Source organism: Sciurus carolinensis, chromosome 5 (assembly GCF_902686445.1).
Source record: "Sciurus carolinensis chromosome 5, mSciCar1.2, whole genome shotgun sequence".
Lineage (NCBI taxonomy): Eukaryota > Metazoa > Chordata > Mammalia > Rodentia > Sciuridae > Sciurus > Sciurus carolinensis.
Genome location: NC_062217.1, coordinates 167,181,551 through 167,202,359, shown reverse-complemented (window position 1 = coordinate 167,202,359; position 20,809 = coordinate 167,181,551). Strand labels below are relative to the sequence as shown.

The following is a 20,809-nucleotide window of genomic DNA, read 5'->3' as shown; positions in this document are numbered from 1 at the left end:
TTTGTTTTCTCTGGGATTTTTACTTGGTGGAGATGGTATCTGGGTTGGTGAGCACCGCTTCCTTGGTTGTGTTGACACTTCTAGGAGTTGAGAAGAACCAAAAAACAAAGTCCGAAACCTCCTGTGGTTTTGGAAATTCTTGACAATGAGAAGCCCATCAGTAAGTTGGCTTGGGCGTTTCAGCCCAGGCCAGCGGTGGTGGCCTTGCTTCTCCGCCTCCCACATCACAATGCGCAGCCAGCAGCTGGAGGGCTTCCTGCGGGGCATGGCTGCCTGGTGGTCTCCACTCATTTCACTTGGATTACTCGTTTGGTTTTTTAAAAAAATGTGTTTCTGCTCAGCCTCGAGTTGGTTGAGATTTCTCAGATGAAGCCACAGACCACCCCCTCGGCTCTTGCCCCAGTTCATCTCCGCCCTGTAGATGGGCTTCCTCTGAGTTCATGTCAGACCGAAAACAGATGAACCCCAGGCGGCCTCAAGGATGGTGACGTCCCCTCACCGGGGCCAGAACATTCAAATGGCCTGATTAGTGATATTTTTAAAAGCCCTAATTATAGACTTAGGGCAGAGGCCTTACTGGGGCTTTAGGGAGTTTGTGACTTAATCTAGGAGCTGAAACTGGCTGCGTGTATGTGTGTGTGTGTGTTTTTATTTTTGCATCAATAAAAATATAGTTGGCAGCCATCAGCGTCCATGGCCCACATAAATCTTGAACTTTTGACTTAATTACTATGGGAGAGTTCACAGGGCCGTCCGCAGTGGTTGAAAGAGCGCTGCTCAGGGAGCTGGGGACTTGGGCTAGCCTCAGCGGGGCCTCTGGCTGTGTGACCTTGATCATATCACTTAACCTTTCTGGGTGACACTGATCACATCAGCCATCGGGCCAGATGGTCGCTGAGGCCTCTTTTGGTGCAGCTCTGTAACATGATTCCGTGTTTTTCCTTTAAAACCTTGGACTGTGCTCTCTTTTTGGTTCTGGAGAGAGAGAGCAGAACATGAACCTTAGGTGTCAGTATTGGGGATATGCAAAGGTGTTTGTGGGGACAGGCTCAGTAGCCTATGGTTTCTCATTAAGTTTAAATTGCAGGGTCAATAAAACCCCTATCATTCCACCGTTTATTGACAGAATCAGTATCTGCCTAGCACGTGGACACCTGGGAAGGATGTTAGATCTTGGGGGGGACCTTACTGAGCAACGAGGATTCTATAGCTAAAACTTGTAACTTTCATTGTCCATGTGTCAGGCCAGTCCATCCATCAGTCAGCTCTGGAGTGGCCACTCTGCAGGCTGAGGGTGCATTTGGGCCTCTGTCCTTGTTCGCCAGCATAATCACACCTGGTGCCAAAGCCCATGGCGACCCAGGAAAAGATGCACATCATCGTGGGGTGGGGACTTATGGCAAGGCTGTGTTGGAGGGAAGTTTCTGTGGGATCATGAGCCCCTCTTTAACCACCCACTTTTTAAGACGCTTCTGCATTAAAGTAAAATTCCACTCGACACTGTCGCTAACAGGCAGTAACTCTCCGGTGTGGCAAATGGCAACGAGTGGTCTGCCGTACCTGACGTTGGAATTTTATTTGTTCCTTGTGGCTGGGTCTTATTATTCTTCTGATGTGCTCATTATTAGTATTCAGCGACTCAGAGAGCATCGTTCTTCTGCCACATGTGACATCAGAAAGAATGTGCGGGTCAGTGTGGAAGGGACTCTGCCATGGGTGCAGCCAAGTGGGTTCCTTACAGGTGATTTGGTGACATTTGCGTGGATGCCTCGGAGATCTTGCTGCAGTTCTCCCTGAAGTCACGACTTGAAACCCACCTCCCAACACCCTAAGGTTCTGCCCGGCGAGGTGTCACCAGCAGGAACTCATGTACCTGAGCTCAAAGGGCCGTGTGTCCTTGGCTTGCAGGTTCACTCTTCAGGTTGCTGACTGACTGTCGGTCACCCGCCGTGTACCAGGGGCGTCTCTGCCTTTGAAGCTCTTTTAATTGGTTGTGCCAATTCCTTCTCCAGATGAAGCTGGTGAAGCTGAGTCTAGTCTCCTTGGGTTGTGGCCTGTCCCCAGTGCCCAGCTGCGTCTCTGCAGCTGCGTCATGATTCTTTGGCATTTCCATGCAGTTGGACTGTAAAAAAGGTAGGAAATATTGAGGAGAGAAGAGTAGTACACGGGGGGCCTCGGCTGCTGCTGAGGGGAACACCGCGTGGTTGTCCTTATGTGTTGGTATTTTTCTAGATCACCCATGTTCTTGAGCTAGTTTATTCCAGGAAAAGCCTCTGTTAATTTTTTATTTTTTTGCTGTGCTGGGGATTGAATCCATGGTCTCACCTGTGCTGGGCAAGCGCTCTACCTCCGACCTATAGCCCCAGACTGTTAAGCAATTTCTTTCTCCCAGCATCAGACGCATTTAAAAAAATGTGGGAACTCAGCCTCCCTCCAGAGCCCGAGCCTGTGTGACGGCAGCAAGCCCCAGAGCGGGTGGTCAGGTGCACAGCAGGGGCTCGGGGCGGCCACTCTCTATCACCGGGCCTTTCTGTTGAGTCATGGCTTGCAGTTCTTGAGGGAATGTTGTGAAATTTCAGCTTCGAGCTGTAGCCACCAAGGTGATCTGCTCCAACTTACGGTGATTGGGTTTTGTGGTGCCCCACCCACCTCCAGCCTCAGACGCAGAAGCGTGTGCCCACACCCTGTCGCATGGCTGGACGTCTGTTTTGCACGAGCAGATTTTATAGGTATAGTTTTGATGATTGAAATTTCACCCCAGGGAAGTGGCTACCTGCCAGAAATTCCTACAAAATTCTTTGCCTCTCACCTGCAGTCATTCCTTAGGCACCAAGACAAAGGCCCCGGTGGAGGTCGGGAGGTGGAGGGGGCAGGGCAGGCTGCACGGGGGGGGCGCTCAGGGGCGATCCTGTGCTGGGTACAGCCTCTCTGATGGCTTAGCCCAACCAGAGTGGAAAAGATCAACATTCCACCATCCTTAAGCCAAATCCCACTTTTTGACCTTTTAGGGAACATAAAAATCATGCCTAATGGTATGTAAGCACATATCTGCTGATTTCTTTTATGTAGAGAAGAAAAAAAGACATTCCACAGGATAAGCTCAGCGGTAATTGATGCTCTCTGAAAGAGTTACTACATTAATGTTTAGCTAATGCGCGTGAATAGGCCATTGTGTTTACTTAAACAAATGACGTGAGTACAGACACCTGACAGCATGAGGTGTGCTGTTCATTTAGGTCAGATTTGTAAAAGTCTTTGTGTAGCAACAAAGCTCTTTATTTATTTTGGGCTCTCAAAGGTTTCTTTTCAGTGGCAGTGGATGGATTTTTCTAAGTAGAAGCTTTGAAAATGAAAGATTATTGAAATTGTTTCAGTGTAGGCCTGGCCCTGGGGGTCTTGTAATAAATGAGAATCCAGTACCCTGGCAAACCCTCACAAGAATAGGTATGCTGATGGGCACCAGACACCCAAGGCCAGCTGGCCATCAGCAGTGCCTGCTTGTTCCAGTGCATCTGGGGTCTAGGGAATGAATGTGGCCCCTCTCTTCTCTCCCTCTTCTTTCCTCCCTTCTGTCTCTGTTCTGCAAGATGACCCACTATGCAGTTCTGCCCTCTTTGCACTATCTCGCCTCCTAAATCCCACTGACCTTGACATTTGAGTGTGCCAGAGGATAGGAAGGCACTGTGTGGCCTTGGGAAGGAATCTCAGCCCTACCTTCCGTAGCCCCCTCAAGAGCAAGGGAGGCAAAGAGGTGTGGATACTTGGATGCAGCTATTCCAGTTCCAAGTCGTAACATGGGAGTCTGGTTGCTAGGCTATGGGATTGGTACTCGGGGCGTGCTATGCCACCTATAGAGCAGGGCAGACTGCTAGGTATGGGCAGGAACTTGGCCCCTACCTGGGGCCATTTTGCCTCTGGTTTGTGGAGTATGGGTGCTGCTGCTCAGGCTGACCCTCACGGGAAAGCAGCACAGTTATGAATCGTCCTTCTAGAACTTTCTAGGTCCTGTTGATGGACCCTTTAGGGGAGGGAAGGGCAGGGATTTTGGTTACCAGTTTACTAAGATAGAAGCGTGCTTGTGAAAAGTCAGATTGCTGTCCAACATTTCAGTGGAGGTTCTGTATGGCAAAAATGGCCCAGCCAGCTGCCCTGGACGCCAGTCTTAAATATGACCGTGGTTGAAGGCATGGCTTCTAACCCTGGGGAGGCAATAAAGAGCAGGGCTGAACGTGGTGGGCGCTGGCATCAGACTGATCAGGTTCAAGTTCTGACCCACACCTCTTCTGAGCCTCCTGGCTTTTACCCAATTACTTAACCACCCAGTGCCTCAGTTTCCCCACCTGTGCATAGGGATTATTGAGGATTAATGTGTCACACATGTAAAATCTCTTAGGGACACGCTGCTTGGCAAATGAGAAGCATCAGTCAACCGTGATCATAGCCCTTATTGGCCAGCTTGGAAAATTTATAGCTTATCCTGGATTGATGCTGTGGCTTTTTATAAACCGTAAGTCACTTGGTGATTGAAAAACTTACAAGTCATTTTTTTTAAAACTCAAGATAGGAGGTATTTATGGCTGTGAGGGCCACTCAGAGGGCACAGCTTTCTGAACATTTATTGGTATCCTCCTGTCAAGTTATCCGCTCAGGTGTGCTGGTAGGATTCTGGGGTTCAGAACCAACATTAGAGGGGGGCAAAAAAGACTTTTCATTAAAAAATTAAAATATGTTTAGTGATGAGGTATTTTGTCAGATTAAGTGCTGAGAAGTTAATGATGCCTCTCTGGATTAGTTCATCATAGTACAATGATAATTTACAGTATGGATTGCTCTGATGGATGAGTTGCTGGGGCTTTTGAGGACAGCTAGCTTTTACCTGCCTGTATATGTGGCCATTTAAAAGGTATGATGATCCAGAGTGATATAGTTTTAAAGGAATGAGCTGTTGTTACTGCATGCGTTGTTACTGTGACTATAAAGTAGCATTTAAAAATATGACTTGATGTGAAATTATTTTCTGGCACCAAGAATGAGAGAGAGAAGGTGCCTTGAATGCTTTTTTCCTTGTTAATAGACATAAACCAATAAGCAGTCCCTCTCGGGACCTTCTGCGAGGCCAGCTGGATTCAAGTACTGAAAATATTTTCCTAATGTAAATATTATTCAAAGATTTTAAAAAAACAGTCAGATCCTTTTCGTATAAAGCAGATTGCTCTTACCTGTTTGGAGTTGGCTGGTGGAGAAGGAGCTGTCCTTCTAAATGCACTGTAATGCTTTCTTTCAAATCAGGAGCACCGTACTGGACCAACACGGAGAAGATGGAGAAGCGACTACATGCGGTCCCTGCTGCCAACACGGTCAAGTTCCGCTGCCCAGCTGGGGGGAGCCCAACACCCACCATGAGGTGGCTGAAGAACGGGAAGGAGTTTAAGCAGGAACACCGCATTGGAGGCTACAAGGTAGGATTGAGCCTTCTTACCTGCTTACTCCTTAAAGCCCTCCAAAGTTAGCAAGAATTAGAAGGAATATTAAAAAAAAACAAAGTGGTTATCATAATGGATTGTGTCAGTGTTTGATATTTAAAAAAAACCGCCCTGAACTTGCATGTAATTTTAAAGTACAATCCCCATTTGCATTGTTCTTTATATGAGGAGAATTTAATAACTGAAGGGTCGAAAGTTGAGAGTCTGTTTTCTATATGCTTTATGGTCTGTAAAACTTAAGCTGGCGCAGAATTTGAGAAGTCTCTCGTAGAGTTGCCCTGGGAGAGCAGGATTGTATTCGTAGTGAACGGGCTAGAGACTGGGGCATGAAAGATTACTCATTAGCAGCCCTGGAAGAAGGCAGGTGGGCCACTGTCTTCTGTCGTCAAGCATTCTGAAGAGCCCATCCTAGGATGCTCTGAAATCTAATCTCAATACTCTTGGGGGGTTTAAGATTGATAGCATCCTCCTGGAGATGCCCAAATGCTCCTTCTGGTCTTGGTTCATCTGTTCTGCAAATGTCGATTGAGCACCTCCGTGCCGGCACTGTCCTAGGCTCTAAGGAAGCTAAGAGGCCAGGGTGTGGCTCCAGCTCAGAGAGGCCCTGGTCCAGCAGGGAGGCAGATGGGAGAGTTGGCGGTGGGTAATGCTGATGAGGGCCAAGTCACAAGTGTGCTGTGTCTGGTGGGGACACAGCACAGGAGAGGTGGGGTCAGCTCTTGGGGTGATCAGAATAAAGGAGATCCAGCAAGAGTTTTGGACTGTGTTGGCAGGAAGGGTGTCTTGGAAAGAGAGAGAGCCATAGAATCTCCATTTGGTATGGAAGGAGAGAACTTCTAGAACTTAGTTATAGAGGACTTGAGGAAACCTCCTTATGAAATTCTTTGTGCATTTGGAATGTGAGTGGGCATGTTAGTTACCTATTGCTGCATAACAAGTTATCCTGAGACATGGTGACTTTAAACAGCATTGTATCAGTTGCGAGGGTCAGGAATCCAGGTGCAGCCAGGTGTGTTCTCTGTCTCTAGATGTCTCCCAGCACTGACCTCTGGGTGCCACTTAGGGTAGGGTCTCACCTGAGGGATCACCTGGGGAAGGGTCTGCCCTTGTGGCTGTTGTCAGGTGCACGTCCCGGCAGGAAGTTGGTAGTTGGCTGCCCAGGGCTCCGTGCTATGGCCTCTTTATAGGGCAGCTGCCCTCTTGTCCTCAGTTAAGCAACAAGGAGCCAAGAGTGGAGCACAGAAGTCACGACTTCATCCTGGAAGTGACATCCCAGCACTTCTGTGGTTTTCTGTTAAGTCTCTCGGGAGGAGATGATCCGAGGACACCAGTACCAGCAGGGGTGGAGATCACTGGGCCCCGTCTGAGAAACGTGCATCCTGGATGCAGCTGCTTGGAACCCATCCTTCAGTCAGGTGGGGGAGGAGTTCTTGGTGGCCGTGGAGGGCCGTGTAGGATGGTCCCTCCCTCCTGTTTAACATCACTCGATGGCAGGCACGTCCCTGTTCCACCACTGCTGTGGTTACATGAGCCCCTGCCTGAAAGAGCCCGGGAGTCCTTTCCTAAAACCCCCCACACAGGTTTTCATCTTTAAAGGATTATCTGTACACAAGTTTTTGCCTGTTTAACATTTAAAAATCGTCAGCTGGAAGCCAAAACCCAGAGGAAAATGGGAAAAGCCTGAGTCCATCTCTAAGAGCAGGAGGGAGAGTTTAGGGTGAAACAGGTGGAAGGCAGGTGGATCGTGGCGGGTGTTGGCCTTCGACGCTCTCAATACTTCCGTCGTCTGCCGTGACTCCTACTTGGTGGAGGCAGGAGGCTGTGGCGAGATTCACCCTTACGTTTGAATTCAGTCCTTAGACCAAGTACCATGAGTGTGGGAGGTTGGCCCTCAACAAAAAATCTTTAATAACAAGTAGACGAAGATTTCATTAGGCGGTGCCGCTGAGGAAGGAAGAGTTAAACTACTAAATTGTGGCCCCTGGGATTGTCTTAACCAAGCTCACTGAGACTCACATAATTGGTGCAGTTCCAACAATTTATTTAAATATAATTTAAGCATAAGAATGGTGGTCAGAATCCCAGCGTTTAACTAATTCTGTCAATTAAGGCAGCCTTGTAAATAAGTATAAAACAAGCCCAGGAGCCTCCAGAGAGTCCTGGTCTCAAAATAAATGAGACCAACATCATCATTATGGGTGAGGAGCTTTTTGCAAATCTGAATTAGTGATTAAAATACGCTGGGAGACTAGGGGCTTAATGAGGAGATGCGCCTTGATTTTTAACAGGTGCAGTTGGGTTTTGATTATTTATGACAATGTTCTGCTAAGCAAAGAGCGCCTGTGTTCTAAAAGCAATACAGGAAGCCTCCACAGTGTCTCTGGCCCACGGGGACACGTGCGGCCGGGGCTTCTTTGTTGGCCTCTGGTGGAGCCTTTTCTGGAGGGGAAGAGGAATGGAATTTGAGCAGATGGGGACGAAAACCTAGAATGCATCTTGCTTTTTAGAAACACAGCAAAAGGAAGAGGAGCAGTACACCTTCGGAATGCAGAGCCCTGGCTGGAGCAATGAGGCCCTGCCTCTTGTCCTTCTGGACTTTTCTCTGGCTGTGGCGAGGGATGGGGTGGCCTGGGAGGTGAGCCCATCCAAGGCAGATGATTGTGTTTGCATAACAGCAGAGGCACTGGACATGTCCAGCTGCCTGCCTGACCTGGGTCAGCTTCAGGCTCCTGGTCCTCATCAGGGCCTGAGCAGGGCAGCATTTGGGGGTGTGGTCCCCTGGTATTTTCATCACCTAGGTACCCTTTTAAAGAAAAGTGTCTGTGCATCTGCCCTGCAGGAGCTAGTTATGCAGTTCGCAGTCTCCCTACCTCCCTCCTTCCCTCCCTCCCTTTCTTCCTCCCTCCATCCCTCCTTCCCTTCCTTCCTTTCTCCCTCCCTCCCTCCTTCCCTCCCTCCCTTCTTCCCTCCTTCCTCCCTCCCTCCCTTTCTTCCTCCCTCCCTCACTCCCAATACTTCCTCCCTCCCTCCTTTCCTCCCTCCCTCCTCCCTCCCTTCGAGAGGCCTCCATGAAAGGGGAGGGCCTGATGTCCATCCCCCACTCCCCGCCCGCTCCTGCCTTTGGCCCCTGAATGGACAAGCAAAGTGTTAAGTTTTCCAACATGTTTTATTTCCCAGAAAGCAAAGACCTGAAAGTGCCCACAAACACATGTTTGTTATTTTTATGATCTTTGTTTCTCCTGGGTAAATCTGCTCTTTCCATCAACTGAGGCTGGGCTGTAATGGCCCAGCTGCCCGCCCGCCCTCTCCCCGTCTGGCCACGGTGGCCCTCCTCTGCTGCACGCAGCTTCCTCTGGAATGGTGTGCACACGTGGCCGGCGAAGGGAGAAGGGAAAACGAAAAACAAAACCAAATCAGAGTCGTGACTGGGACAGCTCCTCACCCTGCGTGCTGTGGCTCGGTCTCCTTTCTCAGGGGCCTCCTGCCGAGCTGTCCCTAGGTGACTAAGGGTCAGATGATTGTTTTGTGGAGTAAGCGCTCAGGGCTGGTTGAATGCTAGCAACGCGTTAGTCTTTGACAGTGACGCCAACTCCGCGACTCGGTGGCTCTGGGCTGGCTCCTGGGCTGGCTTCTGAAGACTGGGAGTTCCTTGGGCTCTGCCTCTGCTCCCCCACCTTAAAGTCAGGAGCGAGGAGAGAACGTCTGGTCCCTTCCAGCTCCAAGAACTGTGTGAGCTAATTGCTGAACCAAAATGTGGCACCATCCATTTTTCTTCTGAAACAATAGCTCTGACTTTTTCTTTCCTTTCTGAAATGAAGAGCTGCCTCGATGGCTGGATAGTTCATAGGTCTCTGAACAGTCACTGCAGCGTAATGCGGCAATGCAAGACGAGACCTGGGGTAGTGAATAGGCCTCAGTTGCCACCTTGTTTGTGGAATGACTTGGCCATAGAGGATTCCTGAAGACCATCTCTGATGCCACTTCTCAGTGCAGAAGGACATACCCAAGAGTGAGCACAGAGACACATCTCCCCTGACGTCTGTGAACAGACCCCGAAGCCCAAGACTGGAGCGTCCTGGGGTCGGAGCCCCTCAGCGGAGAGCAGCGCTTCATGGAGTGGACTGTCCACCTCCAGGGTGTTTCAGACCTAGGAGAGACAGCTGAGGACAGTGTTTCATGGCCGTCACGCCCGGACTGGTGTTTTTGATGCATAGGTTAAGTAGGTTTCGTTTTCTGGGTTGGTTACTCAGATGTTGTTTGAATGACTTTTTCGATGTAACTGTTGGGTTTACCCTGCTAGCGAGATGTGCCCACATGCTGGGCAAGACTCCCACGGAGCTCTGTCCCCAGCCCTGGGTGTGCGTTTAGGGAGAAATTCAGTACTAATGTACTTAGAGGTTGAACGTCCCTAATCTGGAAATCCAAGACCCAGAATGCCCTAAAGTCTGTGATTTTTTGAGTGCCGACATGACACCAATAACAAACAGCCTGGTGATGGTCACCGTCAAAACACAGGGGCTCCAAAAAGACTGCTTAAAATGACCTTTAGATTTCATGTGTAAGGCATAGGGAACGTAAATGGCTTTTTTGGTTAGACATGGGTCCCATCCCCAAGACTTCTCATGAATATGCAAATATTCCACAATGGGGACGGGGGAGGACCCTAAATCTGAACTGCTTCTGGTCCTGAGCATTTGGAATAAAGGATCCTCAGCTTGTCTTAGTGTGTTTACACTTCACTGAGGTTTTCCTCTGCTGTGACATTTCAGCTCCCAGATCGAGCAATCCGTGATGAGGACATGGGGTAAGTTGGCATCAGCAGCCTTGACCGTCACCTGGGTTGTGCCTTTGCCAAGTGCTTTTTGTTTTTGCAGAAGAAGGTCATCCTGTACCCCATGGGACCCTGGCTCTTTTCTCTAGTTCACGCTCTCACTAAGCTGCTTCCTTCAAAGGAGGTTTCTTCCTCATTTTATAAAAACATTAACAACTGAATCAGAATCATCACAGTGGAAGTAAATACCACTTGGCCCACAGAATACTGTTGAGAGCAGAGTCGTGGGTAGAGTGCCGATCTCCCAACTTCCATTGACCTCTGTGGCTTATGAGATTTGTTAAAAATTATGGTAAAGTATCCATCAAATTTACCTTTTAAAATTATTTTTAGGTTCAGTAGGCATTAATTATATTCACATCATTTGCAACCAGCACAGTGTTTTCCAGAACTTTTTCATCACCCATTAGGTGTGATGAAAAACACTTTTTCTGTACCCATTAGGTTGTAATCTCCCATGTCCCCTTCCTTAGCCCTTAGGATCTCTGATTCTACTTTTTGTCTATGAATGTACCTGCTCTGGGACCCTCACGTAAGTGGAATCACAGGGCATTTGTGCTTTTGTGTTTGGCTTCTTTCACTTACTGTGTTCAAGAGTCATCCATATTTGTAGCTTGAATCAAAACTTCCATTTTTATGGATGAATAGTATTCCATTGTGTGGATATACCACATTTTCACTTGGGTCATTTCTGCCTTTTGTTTGTTGTGAGTAGTGCTATATTTGGTGAAGAATCCGTTTGAGTCCTCACTTTCAGTTCCTGTGGGTGTATACCTAGGAGTAGAATTGTTAGATCCTATTGTAGCTCCCTGTTGAGCTTTTTGAGGAGGGTCATGTAGTTTTAGAGTTAAGTTCAAAAGGTGCTGGATGTCCTGCTGTCACCCACCTTGTGACCACCGCAGGCAGCAGACATCTCAGAGAACAGCCTTGCGTTTTGCGGTTCACCTGCCACCTCCTCTGGAGAGACGCAGCGGTTGTGTACCAAGGGGAAGGGAAAGGTTTCTGCTGCTGGTCCCAGCCCATCAGGTGGCTCCTTCTCTGGACATCAGACTTCCGTGGATGTGGAGTTGAAGCATGAACAGGTGCTAACCAAGGTCACATCTGCATGCCGAGCTGCAACAAGGGCCACAGCCCTTGACAGCCCACTTTGTACCAGCCTGTTTCCAAGGGGTGTTCTGGAGCCAGGAGCCTGCTGAGAGTGGGACTTGGGGTGGGAGAGGAGGGTTTTTTATGCATCTTAATGACAGCTGGCCTGTGTAGACTTGTAGTTCCTGGGGTGGCTTCCCACAGGCCAGGGTTTCGAGGGATTGCTGTCTTCCTGGACGCATTAGGCCCTGCTGTGGGTGGAAGGAAGTCATGGGAGTGGTGACCGTCACGTGGACAGTGTTCGACCTGGCGCAGAGGACAGCTTCAGGATGTTTATTCCACTTGCTGTCGAACACCTGGGTATTTGGAAATGTTGGCTTTTTATTTTGCAATGTGGAAGACAAACATCCAGGTGACAGTTTGGGTCTTTGACCTTTAACCCTTGACCTTAACATTTGGGTGCTACACAGCCTAAATCTGCATTCCTTGTCATCACCTGAAGGTAGCTGAGGATTTAACAGGCACCTTGGGAGATTTGGGTAACAAGCATTCTGAGAGGACCTGTCTGGGCCACCTTTTGTCTTCGCGTGGACAGGGTGTGGAATGTTTGTGGAATCTGCTTTTTGTACTGGAGCGAGAGAGTTCAGGCCCTGAGCTCCTCTCTGCTTTGTTTCAGTATTGAAATGTTATTTTAAAAAGGACTGCAGTGAACATAGTTTTGAAGCCCCGTGCTCTCTAATTCTGTTACTTGGCAGATGGAAAATAAGGATGAATTCCACAAAGACTTGGCCGTGGGCAGGAATGAAAATAAAGAATTGGGTGTGTGTTGGTTGACATGGGTTTTTCCTCCTGACCTGTGTGTGTGTCAGCTAGAGACCCCTGGGCCCAGGGACTCAGCCTTGTGTTGCGGGATCCCGGGCTGCGTAGCTGGCTGAGGGACTTTCCTGATTTACTTTTTGTTGTGTGTGTGATTTCTGTTTAAGTTTGAAAAGTGAAAACGAGGAAGAAGTAAACAGCATTCATACTCTGACCGTTTAATTAAAGCACATGGCTCCCAGCTTGCTGTCTGCTTTCTGATGTCAGCTGTTTTCGTTCCGCCTGCTCACAGCTTAGGGGGTTTGTGCTGTGTACAGTGTTCGGATTTTTTTTTTTTTTTTTTTTTAATAAAATGGAATCACAAATATCCTTGCTTGTATTCAACCTGTTTCTTTTTTTTTTTTTTTTTTTGTCATTTATCATTTACTCTGATGACATCTTACCAGGGCTGAACATGAGATCGTCTCCTTCTTTTAGACTGTATACTGTTCCATCGGAACCAGCTACACATTAGTTCCTGTAGGGTGACCTATACGTTATTAACGACTCTACTTGATGGATTGCAGTTTTGGGTTGTTCCAGCACTTGAAGCAGGTTTTTTTCACATGCCTTGAAGTAATCATGCAATTTCTGTGGGCTAGTTTCCTAGAAGTGGAATTAACCAGGTTGAAAAAAAAAATGCATTGCTAATTTTAATAGGTACCACCAAAGTCTTCTACAAAAAGGTTTCTCTCAATGGATGTTCCTGTTCTCAGTTTGAGTCTCCCTCCTCCCTCCAAGTACTGAATGACACGGATCCTTCTAATTTTTGTTAATCAGCTGGTGAATAACAGTGTCTCATTATTATTTTAATTTGCATATCCCTGCTTGTTAATGAGGTTATGCATTTTTTCCAGTGTTTATTGGGTATCTTACAGTCTCTGTTCAGTGTAAGCAAAGATGGCATATGTTCAAAATAATTGTACAAAATGATCGGAGCCCTAAGAAGGGGAGGGGCTTAGAAAATGCCAGGAGGGGTGCATCGTTGGTTTTGTTGGAGGGTAGATGCTTTGAGTTTTTACTGACGCTTGCCATGGAAACACAGGGATTTAACTTTGTGCTTTGTCTCAATTTTTATAGAGTTACTGTTGCTGTTTGGCTTGCTATTAAGCAGCCACTAATTAGTGGTAGGCTGTCCCCTACTGAAGTGCCAGCCAGAGCCCCACTGGTATCCATTTAGAAAATGCCACTGCTTGTAACATTCGGGACTGGTGGTATGTCAAGGAATCAAATACTGGATCAGTGGTGTAAAAAATGAATATTAAACAGTACCGCATGGTTGCAATGTTGACCCACCACCCAGGTTCTGGGAGGGTGGGGAACTCCTGTTTGGTAAATGTGCTTCTCATTGTCAAAGCATTTTATGAATATTAACTTATTAATATTTGTAGCACATCTCCAGGAAGTCGGTATTGAGGGCTCATGGTCCCCGAAGAGGGATCTTGTGCGGAATGCCACAGCCCCAACCAGAGACCTCGGCTGACCACGTGCCCCAGGAGCGGGGGACGGCAGCTGCCATGCCGAGCTGCATATGCCAAGATTTAATGTCCCCTCCCCACGCAGTTCAGGTTCAGTTCCATTTGGAATATGCCATGTGCCAAATCTGGGTCCAGGCGCAAGAAAGACATTGACAGTTTGGAGCAGGTCCAGAGGCAGGCAGTGCTGTGATTAAGGGCTTATGCGCATGACATCTGAGCGGGGCTCAAAGAACTGAATATTTACAGCAGGGCTACACGCTGGATTACGTGGCTCGGTGACGCTGGCCTCTGCGGCCTGCCTAACTTGCCCTCCGTGTGACTGGTGCCTCAGAGGCAAGGGGGGAACCGTATATGTACCCCTGGGTGAAGGAGCGTCTCCTTGTGGGGCCACCTGCCTCTGGGTGAGCCAGAGAGCTGGCACCTGCCTCTTGGACTCTCTGTCCTGCAGCTGCAGGTGGCCCCCAGGGGCCAGGACTGAGAGGTAGGTCTCACAGAGCCGGGCCCTGTGGTGTCCACACCTCCTGCTTCAGAACGCCCCCCCACCTGGGAGGATTTTCTCCCTCCTAAAGAGACCTAGCCCTTTGCTGTGGTTCTCTGACATGTTATGGCCCAGCCACGCGCACAGGCTCCCTGAGTGGAGGACAGACTTTGTCCTTGGTGGACCAGATGCCCAGGGGCACTTCAGTGGCAGGAATCTCACTTGAGACAGATCAGTTTCCTGTCACCAGCTCCACGTGGGACCGCAAGATGACCCCCAGGGTCGTGGCATCTGAGTGGGGTGACGGCCCAGGACTCAATGCCTGTGCTCTTGAGAGGAGTCCCGGTCCCCTGGTGATCCTCCACGGGGCTGGCGGTGATGGGTGGTGGTCTTGTCTGAACTCGGTGGGGGTGACTGCAGGAAGTCTGTGAAGTGCCACTGCTAACGTGGACGCCGCAGGGCCCAGGCCAGTGCCTGTGATCTCTTACCTCTGTTGGCAGAGAGGACAGCCACCTGCCTTCCCGCTTTTATAACTGGAGTAGTTACGAGGCGATCTTCTTTATTCTCTAGTTTGGTTCCTTGAACCTCCCCTGTGCTCGCAAAGGCTCTGTGTGTCTTATCGGTTTTTAAGTGATTAAGGCTGAAAACCCTTGTGGTGCCCAGGGTATGGTTCAGAAGGTCACCCGAAATGCCTGAACCCATAGCTGAGATTAGTTGGCCCCCACTTTTTGTTTTTTCTTTCCATTTCTCTGGAGTGCCTGGTCCAAAATGCTGACAATGATTTGGATGGAAATATTAAAGCCGTGAACACTAAAGATACTGAAATTTGCATTTTTTTTTTCCTGGTGAGCAAACTTCAGTTTTGTTTAAAAATCTTAGTCTATTGAAATGTTTCAAAAGCAGGGTGAGAATGCTGGAATCTAGTCTGTTCAATATGTGCAGACTGGGTAGGAGTCTCCATAGTGTGTTTTTACACGTGCTGCTTATCTTTGCAAAGTCTCAAGAAGTTTGCAAACAAATGGGTATATAACTTGTTTCATAAGGATTCATTGCTCCCATATTTGGAATTCTGGATATGTCTAGGGAACAGGCATCTCCTGAACCAGCACTGGGGATGGATAGAAAGAGCAGATCTGTTCTCAGCTGAAACTTCTCCAGGTTTCTAGACAGCATGGGAAAACCTTGAAGAAAGAAGGGAGGGGCTCCAAACCAGAAAGCTCAGGAACAGTGATGGAACTTGCCTCGTGGCTCCTGGGGAGAACTAACTGGGCTCAGTCAGGATGGAGGGCTCCGGGAGGTGCCTACCATATAGTTGGTGCTCATCAGTGTTAGCTTTGGATGGTTCATGGGTGCTGTAGGGCTGAGGGTTCCAGTGGATGAGTGACCTCATAGCTCGCCTGCTCAGGGTGTTGACACTGTGGGCTGCTGTGCAGGCCGTCTGGTCACTCAGGTTCTCCTGGAGGAATCGGTCAATCCATGACAGCCCAGGCGCCCTGTATACCTGAGTGTGTGAATGTACCAGTGTCCGCCTCATAGGCGTTCACGCGATAAAGGTGATTATTTTCCTTTGTTACCATTCTGAATGCCATTTATGAGCACAGCGTGGAATCCAGGTGATTCTTCTTTGCACTCCCTGCCCTGCCTCCCTGGGCTTCTTGTTCTGCTTTTTTCTTTCCTTTTTGGATGCTGGGGGTTGAACCCAGGGCCTTGGCCCATGCCAAGCACGCTTTCTACCTCTGAGCTTTATTCCCAGCCCCAACCAACTTCATTTTAAAGTAAGAAAGCAAAGTGCCTGGTATTCTGTGCGGAGATGATTGAATAACCACCTTTACTTGGATCTTTGCAGGTACGAAACCAGCACTGGAGTCTTATTATGGAAAGCGTGGTCCCCTCCGACAAAGGGAATTACACGTGTGTGGTAGAGAACGAGTACGGGTCCATCAATCACACCTACCACCTCGACGTCGTCGGTGAGTCGCTCCTCCAGGGCCCCTTGCACAGCCTGTTCTAGTTGAAGCCACGAAAGTGGATTCACTTGTTCCTCAAGGGGAAAATTTTTTTGCCACTATATCGACACACAAACACTGAGTCAGGAAGGATTTTTCTGTCATTTGCCTCTTCAGATTCCTGATCTGCTGGGTTTTCTGGGTTTTGCAGTGTCTTCAGGGTCCCCAGACCTAACCTTTTATAAGGTGGACAGGGTATGAATTGTCTAGCGTTCTTGAAGCTGAGATATTTTTCTGAAAGTGTGTGTGGAAAAGGAGTCAGATATGCTGTAGGAGAACTTTGCTTTTAAAACAGAGGCAACATTTCCTAAGGAAGGACAGTTGTGTCTCGTGGGCTGAAGAGGAAAGGAAAAGGTGTCACCAGCACTGGGCCCACACTGGCTGCAGGGGCCCTTGCGTCGGGAGTTGCCAGACACTCGGGGTCAGGGGCTGTTCCTGGAAGGCCCTTCCTCTGTGCAGAGGGAACCCCGTGGATGAGTTTGTAAGTACTCTTGGGCAGAGGGCATGGAGGAAGAGGCATTTTAATGAGACATCTTAAGTTCGTGTAGCCCAGTGTCTTGCAAGCCCATATTTCTTCCCAAGTTTTGCCTGTTAGGATGGGTTTTGTTGTAACTGATGACAAGAGGGTGCTCCTCTGTCTCGGAGGATCGCTAACCTGTGGATCTGCACCTAAGATGTCTCCTGGTTGTGGGAGTGGCAGTGGAAGCTATCTGTCCCTGTTCTTGGGCCTTTCTTTGGGTTACCTAATGGGTGTGCCCTGTTCTATGTGCAAGTTACTGACTTCTGGTAAAGACTCGACTCGGGGCTGGCGTGGACCCGTGTTGCTTTAATGTGACTATTGGTAGCTCTGTGAGCACGTGTCCACCCACTCTGCTCTGTCAACAGCCTCCTACCTCATTTCCTGTGCAGGTACTCCCAGTGTCGCCTCACTTGAGTTATTTCTTCTTCTTTCGTAAAATGTGTTAACTCTTTGCAGAGAGAGATTCCACAGGTACTTGAATTGCCCCCAGAGCCATTAAAAACCTTTCAAAAGATGAGGTTAACTAAATGGCGTAGATTTGGCTAATTGAAGATTTAAGTTAACTGAAAATTAAAACCATTTTGCTTTTCTGTCAAATTAAATGAAGTTAAATTCACAAGACACTCTGCTTTAGAAAGCAAGATAAAGCCTTTATTTGCATTTTATAAGCATTGAGTGAAAAGAAGATTTATTTGAACATTTGAGTCATTCTGAAGCCTTATGTGGAATTTGATAGACCTTTGTATACTATCTATCCTATGGATAAAGAATGACTCCGAGTCCTCTTTTCTCATAGAGATATTTGTGGTATGATTCTTAGAATTACTATGTTTATATATTTTACAAAGCAGACACAAAGAGGCCTAACAGTCAAATATGAGAAGAAAATGGTTAATATATATTTGGGCATTAATGCACTATAAAGCGCAAAGAGTACATGACTTGGAATTTACTTGGGGCTGCATGTGTCCTGAATTTGACTTGAAGTGAAGCAAGTTAGATCTTGGGTGAAAAGTTCTAAATACCTAATTTTGTCATTAAGTAGTTTATTGTGGGGGGAAGAAACCAATGGTGCTCTAGCCGTCTTCAGGGATCATGCTCGGCATAGGTCTATAAATTGTTCACTGAGATTGGCTGGGGCCACTCCAGGAATCCCAGAGTGCTGTCACGGCCACTGTAGCAGCAGGCTCTTGCTTAGGGCGGCTTTTACGTTGAGTTGTCATGTCAAGCATTCAGAAGCCCCTCACTCGCCTCCCCTTTGAGCTTTCTGGCAGCTCATCCCTGTGAAGCCCTGAAATCTCTCTTAGAGTTTAGGGTTGGGATTTGAATTGGGCTGCTGAATAATGGAATTGTGCTGTCTAATGTTAATCCCCTGGCAATCGGTCTTGTTGAAAAGAGCGTGTGATTCAGTGGGTAATGTGGAGGGAGCCTGCAGTGTATGGAGTAATGCAGAGAGAGGCCTGATTATGTCACAAAATTGGGAGATGGCCCAGCTCAGTGCGGGCCAATAATGACACAATGCTGGTTGGGAATATCCATTAAAGCTCCACTCCCAATAATTTTCCAAGCCTTGAACCTTCTTTATAAATAGAAGCCAAAAGTCAGTGGAGTATAAGACATTTTCAGTAAAGATGGAGGCGTGAAATACTCTCATCTTTGCTGAGAACCCTAGTAATTGCTTTGAGAAGCAGTAATAAAATAAGAATTGAGTCAGCGAAAGAGCCTCGTGTAGACTTACGGAGTTGGCAGTCCTTCTGAACATCTCAGCAAAGGAAACAAGAATGATTCAGGCTTCAGCAGCAAGTTTCTGGTGGCCCCTGGGCCCAAATTTAGTGTATCATTGTGTGATCATGGCTTATCAGCGACCCCCTGCTCCAGGGGGGTCAGGAACTCTATTCTTGCTCACATTCTCGTGAGGTTTTATCTTTGTTGCTATGATACATAGGTTTGTGGCTCAGATGTGAGGAAGCATCAAATGGGTGAGATCTTTTCACTGAAATCCTTCCTTGCAAAGGTATCCCCCATAAGCACTTTAATGTAAAGGCCGTGTAATTTAAGTGACGTGATCGTGCCCTGGAATTAAACAGTTGTGGGGAGGGGAAGGCTTGCGTTTGTGGGAGCCCTTTTAGGAGCCTGCATGATCTTCATTAAAATTGACACCATTACTTTTCAGCCATTTACTGCAAGGGAAAATGAGCACGAAGCTCCTGTCTCAGGAATTGTGGCAATAATAAAAATAGCTGGCTGTAGGAGGTGGTAAGTCTTTGCTGTGGTTCATCAGTCAGGGATGCTGAAGCTGGTTCGTCGGGAGCCCTGCCACCAAGAAGCTGCATCTAGGATAAGTCATGGACTCTTCACTCTCGCTGTGCTTGACCCACGCGTGTCAGAAACAGAAGCAGCTTGGTGGTGTGACATGAGTTAGCAGGTCTGTCTGAGGGCACACCTGGGTACCAGGAGAGTTGGGACAAGTGACTTAGCTCTTCTGAACCTCCGTTTTGTCATCAGTTAGATAGGAATGATGATCCTTGCTTCATTCCTTGGATGGTTGTATTAGTTTCCTACAACTGCTATAACAAATGACCCCAACAAGTTTGTTTGGAATAGTACATACACAGAAGTCCAAAGTCAAGATGTCACCAGAGCTTTATGGCTCTGTCACAACTTCCAGTCAGTCCTTGGTGTTCTTTGACTTGGAGATGTATCACTTCTGTCTGTCTCTACCTTCACACATCCCTCTTCTGCATCTCAAAACTTCCTCTGTCTTTGTCTAATGAGGACACCTGTGTCACTGGATTCAGAGCCCACCCTAAATCCAGGATGGTCTAATCTCTATATCCTTAACTTCATCACATCTGCAAAGACTTGGTGTCTTTATAAATCCACCTCCTTGGTTCAGGGGTTTGGACATAGACAGTTCCTCTTGGGCCACAATTCAACCCACAATTATCTTGAGACCTCAGGTGGGTTAGCAGGTGAACATGCCACCTTGGCATGTAGGTGACTAGCCACCAGTGCCAGTTTCCTCCCTTCCCAAGCTGGATTCTTTTGAGGGTTAGAAGCTATGTTGAATAGCTTTCATTTGCCTCAGTCAGAAGTTTTATTAAACAGACTCAATACCATTTTGGTACCAACAGAACTGGCCAGTGGCTGCTATTCCCATTTCCTAGTTCCACCTTTGATTGACACTATCACAGGCCATCCTGAGACTGATTTGGTTGCTGCACTTGCAGAAGAGAATCATAGAGTTCAAATGCTTGAAGTTCATCGAGTTGGCTTTTTGATCCTAAGCTCCACCCTGTCCATTTCCCACGCAGGGGAAATCTAGCCCAGGAGGGCGAGAGGTTTGTGTAAGGGCTTGAAGAAGTCAGCAGAGTGAGGTCTCAGTCTAGGTGTTCTTGACTCCGAGTTCAGTGCACAGCAGCTCCTTCCTGTTGTGTTCACTGTGGTGTGTACCATCAGTGACTGAGAAGGAGCTTCTGCTACCCCACCTGACCTCTAGCTCAAAAACCACAGGAGGTGGAAGTATTCAAAAGACTGGTTGCTCTTCCTCACCCACAAAGACCCTTTGACTTTTCCTCTTTGGGTTTCCCGTTCTGTACCCCCTGAGACCACCCACCTGGCATTAAGTGTTTTGGGTGACAAGTGCATTTGCTGAGGCTGGACTTTTGAGGCTAGCCGTGTCTTCTCCCCTGTTGCTTTAAGTTTCTAGAACTTCACCCCCACTCTGGAGTTGAAGCCGCAAGCAGTAGTCAGGGTTGGTGTGGCTGGTGGGGGCCCATCGGGGGCTGCACTGCCCTCTGTTTGGATGGGGAACATGCAAGCTTCAGCACCAGCCCCAACTTGCCTGGTGGCAGACCACAATGGCTCTGTTGACTCGCCTTGACATAAATCCTCTGTAACTCCGCTCTGGACATGACGGGACACAGCCTGAGAGCTTGAAGGAATCCATTCCTGCTAGCTCCCCCTCAGGTGTGCGTTCAGGAGGAATGAGGCGTCACTCATTCTCAGCCCCCCGGCACTGAGCGACTGGCAGCCCAGTCCCCAGCCCCAGCAGGAGGAGAGACTACACAGA

At 48.1% G+C, this 20,809-nt stretch overlaps 1 protein-coding gene across 10 annotated transcripts in view; it reads left to right on the top strand.

Annotated features, from left to right (window-relative positions):
- Fgfr2 (fibroblast growth factor receptor 2) overlaps nt 1–20,809 on the top strand; it is a 98,978-nt gene that overhangs the window by 31,117 nt on the left and 47,052 nt on the right. For all 10 annotated transcript variants that reach the window (XM_047552137.1, XM_047552136.1, XM_047552135.1 and 7 more), the window contains 2 exons: nt 5,290–5,459; nt 16,058–16,181. In XM_047552137.1, coding sequence (XP_047408093.1) covers nt 5,290–5,459; nt 16,058–16,181 — 294 coding nt within the window. The remainder of the gene's footprint in view (nt 1–5,289; nt 5,460–16,057; nt 16,182–20,809) is intronic.